An 18,650-nucleotide genomic window follows, 5' to 3' on the forward strand; every position below is an offset into this window, starting at 1 on the left:
GGGACGCGCAGACCTCTGTTCGTTGGGACAGCTGGCCCTCGGTTTCCAGGGCCGGCTGCGGGTCCCCTCCTCGGCCGGCAGCCCCGTCAGACCTGCTGGGGCCCATCATGGCCGTCAGACCTGCTGGGACCCATTGCGGCACCCAGAGCCCCGCTCCCACCTGCGCCCCAACTCCGATTTCGCTCAGCTGCCGTCTGGTGGAGAGTCACATTAATTCCTGCTCGCTCGGTTGGTAGGGAGCAGGTGAACCCACCTGTTGCTTAAATCATAAAGTCTTTTCTGTTCGAGGCAGTAGATGAAACTTTTGCCCTCCCCCGTCAGCGCTGGGAGCGCTGTCGCCAGCCGAGCCTTGGGCGGGAGGGAGGTGTTGGGTGGCTCTGGCGGGGCTCTGGGCCGTGGGTTCAAGCAGTCGCTTGACGCCTCCCGGGGTTTCCTCTCCTCCAAGCTCCCGCACGGCTTGTACAAGGGAACACCTTTATTAAAGTGACACCCGCTTTACACTTCCGCACCGCTTTTCCCGTGTTGAGGGAAGGGCTCTAAGCAGCCATTTTTCGCAAAGGCTCCTCCGGTTCCCTCAGCGCGTCCCCAAACCGCCATCACGCCTGGGCGGGGCGGCGCCCCCTGGCGGTCGCTCCCCCCCCCCCCCCCCCCCCCGAAGCCTCGCGAGAGCCGCTACCTGCCGGGGCGCGCGGGGGCAGGGGCGGCCGTTCTTCGCGCATGCGCAGGGGTGGTTGCCGGCCTTTCGGAAGGGAGGCGCCATTTTGGGGCCTGTGTGAGGCGGGCGGCGTCAGTGGCGCCCGGAGGCGGCGAGCCCCGGCGGGGAGAGCTGCGCTGGGGGCTGCGCCCCGCCGCCAGCCCGCGGGCCTCGGCGGGGCCGTCGGCCCGCCATGGAGAGCGAGTACTACGGCGGGGAGCAGTCAGGTAGCGGGGCGGGAGGGGTCGCCCGGGGCGCCGGGCCCCGCGAGGGAGGGTGCGGGGATCGCCTTGACCGCGGCTAGCCCTGGGGCTGGGCTGGTGTCCGTGTCAGAGCGGCTTTGTGACGTCCCGGGGCTGACGGTGGTGGGTTCGTGGGCCAGGGCTCCCCAGCAGTCACCCTGTGTCCCTCCGCACGGGCGGGAGGCTGGTGGGGCACTGCCTGGCTCCCGCTCGTCAGGGCTGTCGGGGCTCTGCTAGACTCGGGGGGATGTCGCTGAGTTCTACTGTGCTGAACTTCCGAGCAGATGACGGTGGAGCTACTCCGGTGCAGGATGAACGAGATTCGGGATCTGATGTTGAAGATGAAGGGAATGAGCAGCATTCTGGATCTGAGAATGGAAGCGTAGGGCACCATTCAGAGGTACGACTGGAACCTTGGGTAAAGATTACTGTTCTACTAATAGGTTTTTGTTTGTTTATTTGTTTAAAGAGGCATTATTATCTTAGCTGAAACTTAAGTGTTTATTCAGTTGTTCTTCAGGGTCCCAGTTGGCCAAACTTCCAGTGTGTCAGATAATATCCTGACCAAGAAGTAGGATAGGATATTTTTTTATTCTTAATTGTTATAATAGCATTCATAGTTTTGTACTAGAAGAAGTTTAATATTCTTATACTCAATTGCTAGAAGTTAAACTTTTTGGATTTGAAGTTCTAAGGAGTGGATTATGAGGAATGTGGAATTTTACCTCAAATTCTGCATGGTAGTGTAAAACCAAAGATTTCCTTACTAAAGAATAAATGCTCTTCCATCTTTCCTCTCAGATGTGTGCGCTGACTCTCAAGTCTGTTTTGTGCTATGTTTTCATCTCATCATTCACAAAGGAGTAGGCCTTCATGTGGAGCAGGAGTAGGTTAGGGTTCCTAAGTAGGATCTGTTCTTACTCTGAAGAGGTTCTTGCTCCGAGAAGCCTACACCATGGAAAGGGTGGTAATGCTTTGATCCAGGGTTGTATCTGAGGGAGAGTCCCTTGACTTGTGGATTGACTGTTTTGGTTGAAAAGAGATTCTGATAGAAGTGTATGTTCCCTTTAGATTTCTAGGACAGTTTTGAAGTTAATCTTAATGTTGAGGAATTTTTTCTGACTTGAAAAAGAATTACATCAGGTCTTACTTGGAAGGAGTAATTTTGGCCTGGGAACTTGTCTTCCACCAGCAAAGTTATGTTACGGAGAACTTTTTGATACTGATAAAAACTGTAATCAAAGCCATTTCATTCTGTTCTGCGTATTTTTTTGCACTTTATGTAAAGATCAGAATTGACTCTGACTTGGTTTTCAGTGGTTATACATTTTGAAAATTGCTTAAATTGCATGATGTGATATACTGTAGCAGGCTGATGTGTCAAAAGGCTCAACTCTGCTGTGGCATAACTTGCAGTCTTTTATCTCTCCCTTCCCCCTTTACTGAAGTCATACTTCCTTCAGAGTTAGAACGTAGATGAAGATGTTATATTTGTATAAAATTAAAGTTATTCCCATATATTTGAATTTGAGTGTAAAGCAGATTTGGAATTTATTCTCTTTTTTTAGACATACTGATATTTATAATGGAAGAAATATATTTGATGTGAGGCAGCATCTCTTGTGACAATCAAGATTTCAGTGTGGGAGAAACTATGTGTGGAGTTTTAATTTTACTTACTGGGGCAGAGTAGTTGGAAATCTGGCCTAAAGAACAGGTAGTTGGCTATTACTTCCATCTTCAGCATGTCTTTTTCAGATTTAAATATCCAGAAGGTACTAGGACCTGTTATCATTGTTAACTGATCCTCTTCATCTGCCTGCCTTTAAGGGCTTTGTTCTGTGATGGCTGTCGAATATTCCTCTGTAGATAAAATACTTCAGAAAGTCCATTAAAAAGAAACCCAAAGAAAAAAATTGAACTAAAATACCTTTCTGTCCAGTAGTAAATGTGAACCTTCAAGCTTTCGTGGTCTGTTTGATTCGGTTCAAATCATAAGCATTTGAGTATTTTGTTTTGTTATGAAGTCTTACATGCTTTATTTTCCCTACATCAATTCAAAATCCAACTCAAAAAGTGCAGCAGCTGTTTCTGAAAGAGGTAGCTTTCAGTGATTTGTCGTGTTATTTGCCCTAAACACTCTCTCATCCTCTTATTTCCTTCACCTTTAGGAATATGTGGGAGGAATGACACTCAAAGGTAATAAAACCTTTGAGACAGCCTAATCAGTTAAGTTTATTTAATTACTATTTCGTCTCTAATTTAGAACTCAGATGTAAAGAACTGAAGTTTTAAACTGTCAAACTTTTTTTCCAGGTTCTTAACTTTAAAGAAAAGGGGAATCCTGAGGAATTACTTATGTAGGTCTCAGGTATGTGGGTTTTTGTTTTCCACAATTCTTTTCTGGCTTTCCTTCCCCCAGTCCCACTTTATCTATAAATGTTCTCCTTGATGTCCTTACCAATTCTGCTTTAGACAAACAGAATTAGATAACACATAGTTTTAGTACAGTAATGAACATTAAATCATTTTTACAGTGTTTGTACAGGTCAGGCTCATATGGAAATCTTTAATGACTGAGGTTCTTACACTTTCACCAAGTCCCTGCTGCCTTCATGAATTAAGTTATGGTTTGACTGTGACTGTTAACAAACATATTATACAGATATCTTGCATTTCTGAAAAAAGAGAAACTTGCTGATCTGCCTACGATAGTTATGTATGCCTTAGTTTAACAATTGTCATTCATGAGATTGTAGTGGATGGGTCAATTTTGTTGAACTTACTAAATTATCAAAGTAATACCTCTTAAAAGTGGCTGCATGCTGATCCAATAAACTACTTGCTAACTGAAATTTTTATGTAGAAGGATAACACTGTAAACTTGATGTATTCCTTATTTTATACTGTACTAAAGCCTCATGTTATAGAATTCTTTCAGTTAAAAAAAATTAAGGACATCTCAGTTAAAATGTTTATAGATAAAGAGGAGGAAGAAAAGAAAGCAAAGGAATTAGAGAAAAATGCATTAGCAATTACCTGAGACCTACTTGTTTTTGAGGATGTCTGATCTTTTAATTAGGTATTTGGAAAAGGAAGAATAGAAAACTCCAAAATTGCATACTTGATTTCTTTGAAAACATCCTTTTAGAGACGAACTAGTAAAAAAAAAAAAGAAAGGGGAGGGGTGGAGGGGAGACTATCCTACAGTTTAGTCATACTGCTGTAAAGTTACATGCACTTTTTATATCAAGTATATTCCAAAACATTCACAGATCCATTAATTGTGTTCAGAAGACCTTTGCGCTGATGGGTGCGGTTGGGGCGGCTCTGTGCTGTGCAGGCACTGAGCGAGTCAGCTCTGCTGTAGAAGCTGCTCAGTAATGTTAACGTGCCGAGTGTGAGGTAGTGTGTGTTGTCTCTCTGCTGGGCTTACTGACGTGACTGATGGACCTGTGTGCTTTTGGGGTGAGGGCTGGGTGTGCGGGACTGGAGTAGGTGGTGCCTGTCTGCCCAGTCTGTGCAGGGGCACCTGTATTACCCACATGGTTCTTCTGTAGGTGATTATATCACAGTAGAGCTCGGCTGCTGTAACTGCTGGGATTCTGTGATGAGAGCACTGTATCATCACAGTGTGAGCTAGTCAGGATGCGTGTCTGCTCCCCCTGCCCATACATCTTCGTTCTCAAGAGTGAGTGTCACTTTGCGGTAGCAGATTGGAGACTCAGTATGCTGTAAAGTGCTTCAGTAATAATGCTGTGTAATTGCAGTGACTTCTTATGGAGTATTTTGCATAGGAAGTTCCTTGTAATTTAGTAATGTATTCTGAATAGGTGGATATATGACCTGCAGCCACTCTTCTGACCTTAGAAACATTTAAGAATCATTGTGGATTCCAGTTGCTTTTTAGTTTTGTTTACTTGTTTGCCAAAGACTTCTAGACCGGCAGTCAGGAAGGTGATGAGCCTGATAGTTTAAACAGGAGTACTTGTATTGTTTTCCTTGGATTTGTTTTGCAAAATCCCTTATTACTGCTGACGTAATTATCAGTACCTATTCAGCATTAGCCATCTGAAATCCAGAGAAGATAGACCAACCCACCAAAAACTAAATGGTAGGAAAATAAGGATTAAAGAATTTCTGTTATTATAAACATCAATTTCAGGGTAGACCGCTGCATTTTAGTGCTTCTCAATGACCTTACCTGTAACACTGCTGTAAAATGTGTGTTTCGTGTTCCGTTTGCAGCTGCAGTTGTCTTAAATAATACAGGCAGAGAAAATACATCACATACACGTTTTTAGTTTGTTATGTGGGAGATACTGGGCCGGAGTGGGCACTTTTTTTTTTGTAAGAAAAAAAAGAAGTAAATAAAATGCCATAACACACAGAGAGCAGTTGAGTGTGTGTATGGTCGTCCTCAGCTGTGCGTCCTCAATTCGGTAACTCTTAGTCTTCATATTTAATTCTTTAAAATTCCAAATTCAGGTTTTAACAGAACTGTGTTTCCTTTCTGTAAGGAGAAATGAGAAATAATACCAGAGGTGTGATTCAAAAGACTAGCATTGCTGTAGAGACAGGGAGCAGCAGCAGACAGATAACTGCTCACTGAGGTTATCACAGCAGCTGTTTTGTAGCTAGCATGAAGTAACGTGGAAATCGTGAAGTTGTATTTGAAGTGCGTGTTTTAAAATTTTATAGTCTTGATCTTTTTGCCATCGTGCAGTAACTTTCTGTTAGTGATTCTGCAGTAATGTAGAAGTTGTTATTTTGTCAAGTGCTAGACAAAGGAATAAATGCGTAAGGTCAAAAATGTTAAAAAGCGGTGAGTTACCACATAGTATAGTTCTGGAGTGAGTAGTTCCTAAAAGCAATTAAAAGTTTAATTTTATTTAAAATTCCTTCTTAATCATACTTTTTAAAAACTAGTAGTATTGTTTGTTGTAGGTGGAAGATAGAAACACCTGCATTATTGTGTATGGCTCTGAATGTGGGAATAGAATGACTACATCAAATAAAAATAGATAGAAGGTGTGTCTTTCCAAGGAAATTAAATTGCTGACAAAAAATTTGGAACCTCCAGGATCTTGAAGTGTCTCCTAGGACAATAAATACTCGGTTTGCAAATACGCTAGTGGAAGGAGTCTATAGCTGAGACAAAATCACCCTTGAGGAAAGCCTGGCCGAAGGGTGGGGAAGGATGTGTAGAAAAGAAGTTCCTTCGACAGTGTTGTTCTTTTCGGTTGAAATCGGGATTAGTGTGATAGTGGCTGTGAGAGGTGTACCGAGTTAATGAAATGAGTGTTTGAGAGTCGAATTTTGTTTTCTCAGGTAAATGCAATTGAGATTTCTTCTTCAAGTAGAAATTGGATGTTGTAGGAGAGATAAAACAAGATGTTGTCAGCAGTGATGTTGACAGGTGGCTTGTGAAAGGTTTTCCCAAAAATGGGGTGTGTGGCTTGGTATTTTTTGCTGTGTAGAAAAAGGCGTAAAGGATTGTGTTTCAATTCTAAGGTTTTGAGACCGGTGTATGTGTGCATAGATTATCTCAGGTGCCTGGCTAGGTGTGGGAGCTGTCAGCTTAAGGGAGAGAAGCGTTGAATCTGTTCTTGCATTCTTACACGTTGAAACACAAAACTTGTTAACAGTAATACTCTGAAAGGTCTGACTAAAACTTTATTCCTGTTTTTTAGTACACTTTTGGTCTTGGTGTGTTCTTAAATAAGTTTCCTTGGCAAAGAAGGAAAGGGCACAAGCTCTCTTGAGCTTCACTTGGAAAGTAATGCATGTGCAGTTACGGTAAAATGTATTTCATACGAAAAAAGTCTGTTTGAGATCTTAAGAAAAGAAAATGACAGGTGTGAGACACTGTTTCTTGCCTTACTGCTGGGAATTTGGACTAAACCACTTTGAAGGCCTGACTTTTTAAAGTAAAAGCACTAAGCACTGGACCCTTCTTAGACATGTTTATTTGAGTGTGGTTTAAATTCTGTTAGCATTTCCAAAATATGATTGAGCTTCAGGGTGGACAGACTTCCACTGATCACTTAATTTTTTTCTTGATCTGATACTTGGTAGTCCTTTGGTGCAAATTATCTAATGATTATTTCTATATAGAAGGTGTTTCAGTTTGCAGTACCTTGGGTAATCAAATTGGAGGAAAGACAAGCAAAAATTCAGTATGTTTTTTTGTTTCCTTTTGAAGGTTGTTTTTTTTTTCTTTGCTTAGTTGCCTGAGATTATTTTTCTCTTTCAGAATGAACACAGTGATGGAGAAGATGATGGGCACATGGGAGAGCCTCATATGACAGACTCTGAAAATGAAGATATCCCAAGGCAAAAAGACAGTGACTCAGATAATGAGGAACCTCCAAATCACAATGTAAGTGATTCAGACAATGAAGCAACTCATGGAGGGAAAGACAGTGACTCTGATACTGAGGACCATCCAAATCGGCATTTAAGTGACTCTGAAAATGAAGATGCCTTAAATCATCGAGCAAGTGACTCTGAAAATGGAGAACCTCACAGGGATCACAGTAGTGATTTTGAAAATGAGGAATCGCACAAGCAGCCGGCCAGCGACTCGGAGAGCGAGGAGCTCCGCAAGCAGCCGGCCAGCGACTCGGAGAGCGAGGAGCTCCGCAAGCAGCCGGCCAGCGACTCGGAGAGCGAGGAGCTCCGCAAGCAGCCGGCCAGCGACTCGGAGAGCGAGGAGCTCCGCAAGCAGCCGGCCAGCGACTCGGAGAGCGAGGAGCTCCGCAAGCAGCCGGCCAGCGACTCAGAAAGTGAGGAGCTCCGCAAGCAGCCGGCCAGTGACTCGGAGAGCGAGGAGCTCCGCAAGCAGCCGGCCAGCGACTCGGAGAGCGAGGAGCTCCGCAAGCAGCCGGCCAGCGACTCGGAGAGCGAGGAGCTCCGCAAGCAGCCAGCCAGTGACTCAGAAAGTGAGGAGCTCCGCAAGCAGCCGGCCAGCGACTCGGAGAGCGAGGAGCTCCGCAAGCAGCCGGCCAGCGACTCGGAGAGCGAGAAGGTTTCCAGACGCAAACGAGGAATAGAGTCTGAGGATAGCGATGGGGAGGACAGGAAGGAGGAGGTGCAGAATGATTCTCATCATTCAGATAACGAACCTGTAAGGGAAGGATTTCATGGCTCTGACAGTGAAGAGGAAGCTCCTAAGAGACGGAAAATATCGGACAGTGATGAAGAAGAGAAAGAGGAGGAGAAAACAATGAAGAGGAAAACAGCTATCCTTTCTGACAGTGAGGATGACACTGAAAAGACACGTAAGGAACTATAGTGTGAAAATGTGAGGTGACAAACAGCAGTGTTAGAGTTAAATCATTGGTTTTATGTGAAGAAAGCATTTCGGATAAATATGAAACCATAAAGCAAATTTGTTTGTAGAGCACAGCTGCATTTGTAGAGGCTCTTGTTCTAACTGCTTTTCTCCATGGATGGATATGTAATACTTTTGAGTAGTAAGTAAGTCTGATAGAAGTAAAAGAGAAGACCGCAGTGATCTTGCTTTGTACTGGCATCTGTTGTCATGTTGGTTATTCCTGTTGGTCATTTCTCTACTTTGTTGTCATTTCTGTAGTCATTTTTTCATATATGGAGGGTGAAGTCAGTTGCGAATTCACAGGTTTTTATGAATAGATGTGATGTATGGAAACTTCCATTACTGATTGAATAAAACAGATTTTAGAATGGGTGTGTCTTCTAAGAAGTGGCAATGATTTTGTGTAGGAAGGCTAGTCAGCTTCCCTCTTGTCCAAACTGAATTTGAAAATATGTTTTTTGAGGGTACCAGTTGTCACCTCTGTTACTAGGACATGCAGTAATGCTCCTTTCTGTTGGCAGCTGCAAAAAAAGTCCGAATCCTTTCCGATGTTGAAGAATCAGACAGTGATGCTGCTTCAGACAAATCTGACAAAAGGAAGAAAAATATCGTGTCAGATAGTGAGGAAGAAGAAGAAGAAAGAAAAGAGAGTGCTGGGAAGAAAAAAGAAGAGAAAGATCTGTTTGGCAGTGACAGTGAATCTGGAAACGAACAAGAGTAAGTGCTTGTGGGAGTATGTATTCATTCAGGGTAGCAGATAGTGAGACTGATTGTGAATGGAGAATGGATGAATCCCAACCAGAGAATGATTATCCACCTTCATTGGTGGTGTGAAGAGGAAGGTCAGTAGTAGGTGGCAGAGTGAAAGGTGGATCTCCACACAGTCATTAGAAATTCCGCAGAAAATGCACTTCTCCCTGTTGCAGTCTAAATAGATAAATGCTACTGTTACCTTCACAGGAACCTGATTGCAGATATATTTGGAGAATCTGGTGATGAGGAAGAAGAGGAATTTACGGTAAGTGTTATTGTGGATGTCTCTTGTTCACTTGCTGGATCTAATACTCGTGGGAATATACTCCAGAATGACTGTTTGGGTTTGAACTCAAATTTGAGGATATGCTGTAGAAGGAGGGAAGCTTTGTATCTGCTGGACTCACTGAGGTGGTGTTTGGATGAAATAACATTTACAGCTCTCTTCTGTTGTGAGAGTTAGTGGTGTGGAAGTCACAAGTGGAATTGGGAAGCCTTTGTTCCTCTTCTGGATCCTCTGCAGACTTTTCTGAAGCTTTTCGAGTATCGATGTCAGGTGCCTGAGCAGATGTTCAGTCTTAATCCATGCACTGATTTGCACTGCCTTTACCCATCAGGGTTTTAACCAGGAAGATCTGGAGGAAGAGAAGGGTGATGCAGACATGAAGGAGACAGCAGATGAATCGGACTCTGATGATAACATCAAAAGAGGGAAGCAGTAAGTCAGTGTGTTACATACTCATTTGGTAATATCAAATGGAAGGTTTTGATGAAAGGGCTCCTCCAAAGACTGCATAGGCTTCTTGGTTTAGAAAGGCGAGGGACTATGCTTCTACAGAAAGCTTGTTCTCATAAACTGCGACAGAAGGTCCTCACTCAGCTTGTGTGGTTTAGTCACTTGGCAGCCCATAGCAGATTACCTGCGCTGCTTCAGAGAACAGTATTTCGTGGTTTGCATCAAAACCTAAGTGAAATTAATATCTAACCAAACATGTAACTCTACTTTTAGCAGTTCAGCACTGGAGTCACAGGGTGTTTCTCTGCTGGTGTTAAGGGATAAGGTGTGGCAAGACTTGCTATCAGCACGCCTCCTGTTTCCTTTCTGTCCGCTCCAGTAGTGTCCAAGCAGTGTATTGCAGGTACAGGAAAGCTAAATCCCTGCCAGCTTCAGTGGCAGCTTTAGCACATGTGGAACACTGGGTATTACACGTGTGCCTGTTGTTAGCTATTTCAGCAAGGTCCTGCAGACTTCTGAGGGCATCTCGGAGCCACTGAAGCCCTTTGCTAGTTTCTGAGGTTAACTAATTCTCATACAGGGACATTGAGACGTAATGCTTGTAGGTTTATTCAAGATGTCTTGAAAGGTTATGCTACAGAAACACAAAATTATTTCCTTCAAAGACAGTAAGATCAGCCCTCTTCTGACCATCAGCAATCTCTCTTCTTGCATTTCAGTATGGACTTCATGTCAGATTTTGACATGATGCTGCAGCGAAAGAAGAGTATGAGTGGCAAGCGTAGACGAAACCGTGATGGTGGAACTTTTATTAGTGATGCAGATGATGTGGTCAGTGCTATGATTGTGAAGATGAATGAAGCTGCTGAGGTGAGTTTTCTAGGCTCCAGAGACACCTTAAAATCCAGTTCCCTTCTATGGGAAAATCTTGTGATCAGTACAATGCAGAAATCTGGCTGGTACTCATGAGGAGTAATCTGTACAGTATGGAAAGCTTCTAATATCTAAACAGCTCTTTAAATGTTATTTTGCTATTCTGAATTTAAAACATTTCTTCCATTAAAACTTGGAGAATGTACTCATTTTAAAGATGAAAATGAGTTGACTTGGTAGACTTTGGTCAGCTGAGATCAACTGTCCTATAAAAAGGGGATGAATACATGTTCTACAAAATATATGAACAAGTATATCAAACACCGAGAAAAGGAATATGCTGTAATTTCATCATACAATTACTAGCATATGTAGTACTTCAGTGTCTGTTCTGGAGAAGAACCCTTTTTCTAAATTGTTTGAATGACAATACTGTGGTAAGTGAGGGTAGAGCAACAGAATTACGGGAAGTTCTGCCTTGGCATACTGCCTTTCTCAAGGAGTCGTGTTTAGTACTTGACTGTGCAAGGTTTATTCGGGTCTTGCCTTTCGTCAGGTATCTGCTGTTGCACTAGCAATCAAGTTAATGAACAGCACTGCAAAACTCATTAAAAGCAGTTAGGGGGAATATACAGGGGACTTTAGAAAGAGGAATCTTACAAATAACAACAACAAATAATCTTCCGGAGAACAAGACAAGAAGGATAATGTGTCCGGGAAGGAAGGGGAGAGTGAGATAGTGATCTGGGAGACAACTGAGAGTTTCTTGGTCTTTGAGATGATTGCCAGGTGTTGCAAGTGAAGCTGTAAAGTCTGAGATACTGGAGAGAAGGAAGAGCTGAGCTCCAGTACTGTGGTGTCTTTAGTTCTCTGGCATATGCCTGTCAAACCATTCTGGAGCATGAGGAGGAGCGGAAGCGCATGAGAATAATCTCCTCCCTTGCAATAAAAAAACGTTGTGCAGAAAGAGCCTTCAGTGGGTGTAGAGGGGTGGAAAGGAATTCCCACAGGAGGGCACAAATCTGTTGCTTATAGAGGGTCTTTTTGGTGTGGGAGCCCACGTACTGAACAGGCAGTGGCATTGTGGCCTTGGATGGCAGTCCCTTTGAAAGCCAGGCTTTGTTCTAGCGCGTGGTGCACATTCGTGTGCTCGTATGTTAATTGCACCATGCTTCATCCTAAAGCTCTAGGTAATCCGCTTCTGTTCTGAGGGGAAATGAGTATACGTATTCTCACTTCTCGTTGTTCTGGTTAGCTATTTTTCTGTTGTTCAGGTGAGATTTTACTGATAAAGTGTGTAGGTTAGCTATGCATAGCTAGTGTGGAGGACTCTGCAGACCTCCAGTTTATTGCAATAGACCAGTCATGAAATGGAAAACCATGTAATTTTAGGGGAAATCTCCTAATATGATGCTTTTAAGGAAGATGTTGGCTAAGGTGGGGTCCCATTTAAGAGAAGTCATTGTATAATGTGTTTTGGGGCTGTAAGAAGATGGAGCAGAGTACAAAGTTAGTGTAATCCTGCCAAAGTTGCACTTCTTGTTGGATAGACTAGTCTTTTTCCTGTAAGTGTTGTAAGGGATGAGAGTTGCTGATTTCTGCTTTTGACTGACTTGCACTGATTCTTCAACTCCCTACAGGAGGATCGGCAGCTGAATACACAAAAGAAACCAGCACTAAAGAAATTAACTTTGCTACCAACTGTAGTTATGCATCTTAAAAAGTGAGTTGTCCTTCTCCTAGTTAATTGTCAGCTTGGGGAATATTGGGAATTTGGTAGAGTTCATAGAGTGACATTACAGTTGTATGCAGTGAAACACTTTTCTTTCCTCCAAGTAAATGACAGAGCTGATTGGTCTCAAAAACCTATAAATTCTACCTAATTTTACCTGTTAATTTACATGGAACAAACTCAAATGCACTGTTGTGCTGAAGAAACATCACATCTTTAGATTTTGATGCATTACGTGACTTTGTGGCTTCTCTTTAAACCTTCTAGGCAGGACCTCAAAGAAACTTTCATTGATAGTGGTGTTATGTCTGCCATCAAAGAGTGGCTTTCTCCTCTCCCAGACCGAAGCCTGCCAGCACTAAAGATACGAGAGGAGCTTCTAAAGATCCTGCAAGAGGTTTGAAACTGAGCTTTTAATATCGTACTTGATTTGTGGCTGCTCCATGGTTTTGAAATCGCATGCTTTAGGGAAACGTTTGGTGGAAAATGTAGTGTAGCTGCTACCAATGGACCATGCAGTGAAATACAGAAGGAAGCAAACTGCAAATAGAGAAGTTTGTTTAAAAGTTGCATCATTTAAAGTCTTTCTCCTGTTGTTGCTGTGCTGTCTAGCTGAACAAATTTTGGCTAGGGAACTTCAGGCGATTAATTGTTGTTAGAAAAATTTTGCCCTTTTTCGCAGCAAAGCGAATAGCTCTTCCAGCAGCAGGCCAGCAGACGTTTCCGAGAGTCTCAGGTGAACTACACACATGAGGTTCTCTGCCCTCTCTCAGTGAGTTATGTGCTATGGCATGTCTAGATTCTTGATAAATCTAAACTGCTCAGTCACCGTCGCTCGTTCTCAGTGGCTCATTCATTGTGATGGGTCACTTTAATTTGTCTTTGCTGCTTTCGTTAAAATAAGCGTGGCATAATCTTGATAGTGAAGTAGAAGTGAGATTTTTCTTGCAGCACCGCTAGCTGGCTTTATTTGACCGAAGCTGTAGAAGTACTTCTGGCTAAGAAATTGCAAGAGTTCTGCCTGAATTTAGATCACTTGGCCGTGCCTGCCTGTTTCAGGTTTAAATGCAAAGTGTGCAGTTCCCTGTCAGCTGTTTGTTAGTTGGTTTAGTGAAGTCATTTGCTGTGTGTCCCTGAGTTTTTCTCTCTGGTGGTCTCTTCTCTTTACTGGCCCGTTGAAGTGTAGAAAGCCCATTCTACTCAGCGCAGACTTTTAGCATTTGTAGCAAAGCTGGTTATTTGAATGCATTTGCCACTGATGTTTTTATGTCTATGAAATGAACGCTTTGAAGGCAGTAACTCAATTCTTGGGTAATAGAAGCAAAAGAGCATTTGGATTAAATGGAAATTTAATTTTGTGTACAAAACCGAAGATTGTTAAGGAAAATTTCTAGGTTTTGGTGTTTGATACTTTAGTGAATTCCTAGTGGACAAGGAAAAATACTGATTTTTTCAAGCTTATTGTGAATGTGGGTTTTGGTCACCTTGCAAAGTTCAGTGACACCGTTAATGTTCAGACACCGTTTCTTGCTATTTTCTGACTTCCCTTTATCCCACAGCTGCCCAGTGTGAGCCAAGAGACGCTGAAGCACAGTGGCATTGGACGAGCTGTGATGTACCTCTACAAACACCCCAAAGAGTCAAGGCCTAACAAGGATATGGCAGGGAAGCTCATCAGTACGTAAACCTCCCTTTGCCTTGCGTCAGTGAGATTTCACTGACAATCTCATTCCTGCATCAGTCTTTCCGTTGCCTTTTTTTTGCTGTTGTCTGTAGCAGAACTAATTCTGCAGAGTAGGAATCTCACTAACGTATCTCATCGCTTTGTTCATAGAGCTCTTAACAAATGCTGTTACATTAATTTCTGCATGCACCTTTTCCTGTTTCTTTCCTGCTTGTTCTAAACCAGAGGATGGCATTTATTTTGCCCAAATTCCCTCTTGGCTAGTTGTCCAGCCCTCATGTATATGCTACAAAGGCCGGAAGATTGCTGCCAGGAGACTGTTTATTCCATGGACCTCAGAGAGATCTTAAAGATGTCTGAAAGTTTACTACTTCTTGAGCAGCTGTAGGCTTACATGTAGCGCCTTCCGTCATGAATAAACTTGTTCTGTTCTTTAGGAACTATTTTGCACGTTTCTAAAATAACACTGACTGTGGTGTGCGGGAGTTCCTGACACTGAGTATTTTAAGAGCTGAGAGATGTTCTAAAAGAGCAGGCAACAGCAAGAGACTTCATGGATGAAAGCTCTTGCTTGCTGTCCCCAAGGCTGGATTTGCGTGAAATATAAAGAGCTTGAAAATCATTTGTTCTGTTGAAAGGAAGCATAAATACTTGCCGCAGACTTTGAAAGCTGTAGCTGATCACCAGAATGGTTTGGAGATAAACTTCAGAGGCCTAGCATTCATTAACCTATATATATATATTTTTTTTTTTTAATAGATGAATGGTCTCGACCCATTTTTGGCCTTACCTCAAACTACAAAGGCATGACAAGAGAAGAGAGGGAACAGAGAGATTTGGAACAGATGCCTCAGCGAAGGAGATTGAGCAGGTAGGAGCAGCAGGCAGAAACATGACATCCTTTGTTTTTCTCGATGGAATCACAGAGAGAAAGAAGTGGTGTGTCAGTATTAAGGGAAATAAAAGGATAGTAAGTTCTGACCTCTCTCTTTTATCACACTTGACTGTCTTTTAAAAGCACTGTCTTTCTCTGTGTATAAAATTTTAAATTCTCTGTGCCTATAAAATTTTATTTTTCTTGCAGCTCTGGTGGTCAGACGCCCCGCAGGGACCTGGAGAAAGTGTTGACTGGAGAGGAAAAGTAGGTTGGATATTTTGTTGGTTTTTTTTTTAATTTTTATTAGAAAAAAGGATTTTACTGTTATTAACAATATGCAGTGTGTTTCGAGGCTTTAGAGGCAACGGTTAGGCAGTGTGTTTCAGAGGCAGAACACGCTATGTTGCTTGTACTGCTTTCTGTGTGAAATTTGTCTCTAACAGTCACATCTTTTTTTCTGCAGGGCTCTTAGACCCGGAGACCCCGGGTTCTGTGCCCGTGCGAGGGTGCCAATGCCCTCCAACAAGGACTACGTGGTCAGGCCAAAGTGGAACGTGGAGATGGAGTCCTCCAGGGTAAGCGCTGCCGTGTGTGGGGATAGCTTAGGGACCCTGCGCCTGCGCGGTCTCTGATGAAGCCTGGGGATCTGTCGCCTTGTGGCTGTCGTTAGTGTACACCACTATATTCCCCCTAACTGCTTTTAATGAGTTTTGCAATGAAGAGTTCTTCTAACTGGAGTAGACAGTACGTTCTGCTATAAAGAGGGCTGTTTTAAGCTCATCAAATGCTTTCACTCAGGTATCGTTGCTTCTCTAACCAAGAAGAGATTTTCATGTTAACTGTTCTAGAGTTTCTCTCTAGGGTAAGAATCTGATTGCAGGCCTCTTATTTTAGAGCATTTTGAACTAAAGCTGCAATTCAGTAAGCATGTCGCTGATGTTTTTGTGCCTCTCCCAGCTTTTGTATCGTGTTCTTCTGATAATGTTCCAGTTTGGGAAAACTTCAAGGTTTTGGTGTACGTTAACAGTTTCAGTAGAGGCCTTCGCCTTGCTTTATTTGGTTCATCCATCTACCTTGTACAGTTTAATTTAAAAGCAGAGTACACGGTAGAACACATGTAAATGGATGAAGTAACAATTACTGTGCTTTCTGCTGTTATCTTTCCTTCTGTGCATTAATTGAGATATTGTTTCTAGCCCGGGACTATTAAAAGAGGTATTAGTCGCTTGGAAAAACACAAGAGACGGTTTGCTGAACAGAAACGACTCAGCAAAGTGCATCGGGCCATCAAGTTCAGCATTGAAGGCAACAGGATGCCCCTGTAGCCATGACACTCTGCCTTCCCCGAGTTTGAGAGGTATCCCTCAAGGGAGGTGTGAACAGTGCATGTGCTTCAGCTGTTGACAGTTTGCACATACAGGAAAGGAGTCTGTACACCCTAACGTAGACTTGGAAAGCTCTCCTTGTGTTCTCTCACGTCCGTACTGTGACCTAAAAAGGGAACTTGTACACGAAAAAATAGGCTCTAGCACACAACGTCTGCCACGATACCTGCCTCGACGGCTTCAGGGTACCCAAGTGACAGGTACTGAATGAGAGTACCTGCACTCGGAAACAGCTGTGTGCCACCGGGGGTTTGGATGCTGTTCTGGCTGAGTGAGGTTCTCCGGTTTACCTGAACTGACGCACAGGAATGCTCAGTCCTTAACGCAGGACCTCACGTCACGGCACGCTTAACATCCGTGGCCAGTCTTTTACTGGTACACCTCCTCCTTCAGGAAGTGGAGTGATGTGAGACTTAAGGCGTTGTTGGCAGGAGGCAGAGAATGAGACCTCTGCAGCCCGGGGGGCGCAGAATCCCCCGCTGTGCATGCGGGGTGGAGTGAGATCGGTCAATGACACACATCAACCTGGGAAATGTTTTGACAATTTCTAGTCTGCATTTCAGTTCTGTGAGCAGGGCTGCCACACACTAACGGTCGCAGGAAGAGGCTCCCACGAATGCTAGATAACGATTGAGTTTAAGCTTCATATTTATTTGTTGAAAAAAAAATTATTTTTTTAAAAATCGCTGTGAAATTCCAGATATAACTTCAGTGAATAGTTTTATGAATAAAGTTTATTTAGAATCAGTGTGTCAGGAGCACCTTCCTCAGTGATGGGAACAAGTGGTGCAGTTTCTAATAGGTGTTTTTTGTCAGATATGAAGTAGCATATTCTGGATATCTCTCTTTCTCCTAGATTTTAAAGGTGTGAAGTTTCCATCGTTTATTGTTTCTGTTGTCTAGTTAGGGGAAATTGCTTTCTACTAATTAATTGCTGTGGACTGGAAGCTCCTTGCTGTTTGTCTTCAGTGGCGTTTCTTGAAGAGAATCACAGTATTTAATCTGTGTGAAATAAATGCTGCGTCATCTCAGTTTTTCATTGGCAGTTAAAATACAGAGATGAAATGCAATATCTCTTCTAATAACTTGTATGGTCAGCTTAGGTATTTCTTTTGCTTTGTCCTGCACCCCCTTTTTCCCCAGTAATCTCTGGCTTTAGAAGCACTAATCGGTGACCTTTGGAATAAATTGTGGTTTGGAATTGATGTGTCAGCTGAGTCCACCTCAGTGACCGTGTATTTGTATCTAAAGCCTTCCCCCCACAGGAAGCCTGTACGCGCGACACCGTAGCGCGGTGTGTTTCCGGCGCTGAACTCAGCCCGTGTAGACCCAGAGCTGTTCCAGACTGTCTGTGCACGGCTAACAGGGTCATTAATCCCTGTGATGTGAAAGCTTTACTGTGAGGCGTGTGAGCACGACTGCCTCCGTCGTATGAATATAGTGGGGGAACCACCTTATCCACTGTGCGGGGAGAGGATGCGCGCGTGCACACACACCCCCAGCTGGAACCGGCGGCTTTGTCAGCTCCCTCCTGCAGGCTTAACCTTGCATGCATCGCTTTTCTTCAACCTCTGGGACGTCTGCTTTTTTTTCAGCGGTAATTATTAGTTTTATTTTTTAAGTTCCAGGGGACCTCTAAGAAAGGGGTGAGTCGACTGGACAAACAGATGCGGAAATTCACAGATATCAGGAAAAAAAGCAGATCGGCCCATGCAGTGAAAATCAGCATTGAGGGTAATAAGATGCCATTGTGACCCTTCCCAGAACACCCCATGATCTCTGCTGTAAGACACCCATAGACTCTGTGGAGACCTTGACATTTTTTTAACAAATTGTTTGGGTTTTTTTAGTGAAATCTTTAAATTGTTGGTTCACGTTCTGGTATAAGATGTTGTATGAGGACTGTGAATATGAGGACTTCTTTCTCCTGATTGTATTTAAACTGGCTCTGTTGTGCCCTTTGTACAGATCACGTATTTGTTGTATCGCAACACTTTAGACAATAAAACATCTTCTGTTTTTTGGGGGGGCTGTCTGTTGATTGCTGAACAGAACGTATGCGGGGACTGCCTGGTATGTGGAAAAGCTGCTAATTGTTAATTTTCTGTTTACCATTGTCCATTTCCTCTTTATCAGTGCTTTATTAATCAGTTGCTCTGTCTTTGGAGAGCTACATGTGTTGGTTTTGATTAGAAGTACTGACCGTCTTCCACTTGAAGGATTTCATTTTCCACGGAAGCAGGATGTAAAGTTTGGGAGACCAGCAGCCCAACCACTCGACATTCCAGCGGCTTCCAGCGAAAACGCGTGACGTCAGACAGCGGGATTTCCCTAC

General features: G+C 43.3%; 1 protein-coding gene across 2 annotated transcripts; it reads left to right on the forward strand.

Moving 5' to 3' along the window:
• Positions 1-761: 761 nt before the first annotated feature.
• On the forward strand, positions 762-18,356 carry IWS1 (interacts with SUPT6H, CTD assembly factor 1). 2 transcript variants are annotated; one of them, XM_075417599.1, is made up of 15 exons: positions 762-921; positions 1,221-1,336; positions 7,193-8,219; positions 8,797-8,992; positions 9,236-9,293; positions 9,646-9,746; positions 10,484-10,634; positions 12,278-12,360; positions 12,637-12,766; positions 13,929-14,046; positions 14,813-14,924; positions 15,138-15,194; positions 15,394-15,505; positions 16,127-16,287; positions 17,938-18,026. In XM_075417599.1, the coding sequence occupies exons 1-14, from the start codon at positions 888-890 to the stop codon at positions 16,253-16,255; spliced, it is 2,424 nt and encodes an 807-aa protein (XP_075273714.1). In that variant the 5' UTR covers positions 762-887; the 3' UTR covers positions 16,256-16,287; positions 17,938-18,026. The 2 variants fall into 2 exon arrangements, with proteins under 2 accessions (XP_075273714.1, XP_075273713.1); XM_075417598.1 differs by lacking the exon at positions 16,127-16,287 and having other exon boundaries at positions 763-921; positions 17,938-18,356.
• Positions 18,357-18,650: the final 294 nt, after the last annotated feature.

This window comes from Opisthocomus hoazin, chromosome 4 (assembly GCF_030867145.1).
Source record: "Opisthocomus hoazin isolate bOpiHoa1 chromosome 4, bOpiHoa1.hap1, whole genome shotgun sequence".
NCBI lineage: Eukaryota > Metazoa > Chordata > Aves > Opisthocomiformes > Opisthocomidae > Opisthocomus > Opisthocomus hoazin.

Coding starts and splice junctions, on each gene's coding strand:
- IWS1 (XM_075417598.1), top strand. CDS start 888: ATGGAGAGCGAGTACTACGGCGGGGAGCAGTCAG. Junction 14,047..14,812: donor TATGGCAGGGAAGCTCATCA/GTACGTAAACCT, acceptor TTTTTTTAATAG/ATGAATGGTCTCGACCCATT. Junction 15,506..17,937: donor TGGAGATGGAGTCCTCCAGG/GTAAGCGCTGCC, acceptor TTATTTTTTAAG/TTCCAGGGGACCTCTAAGAA.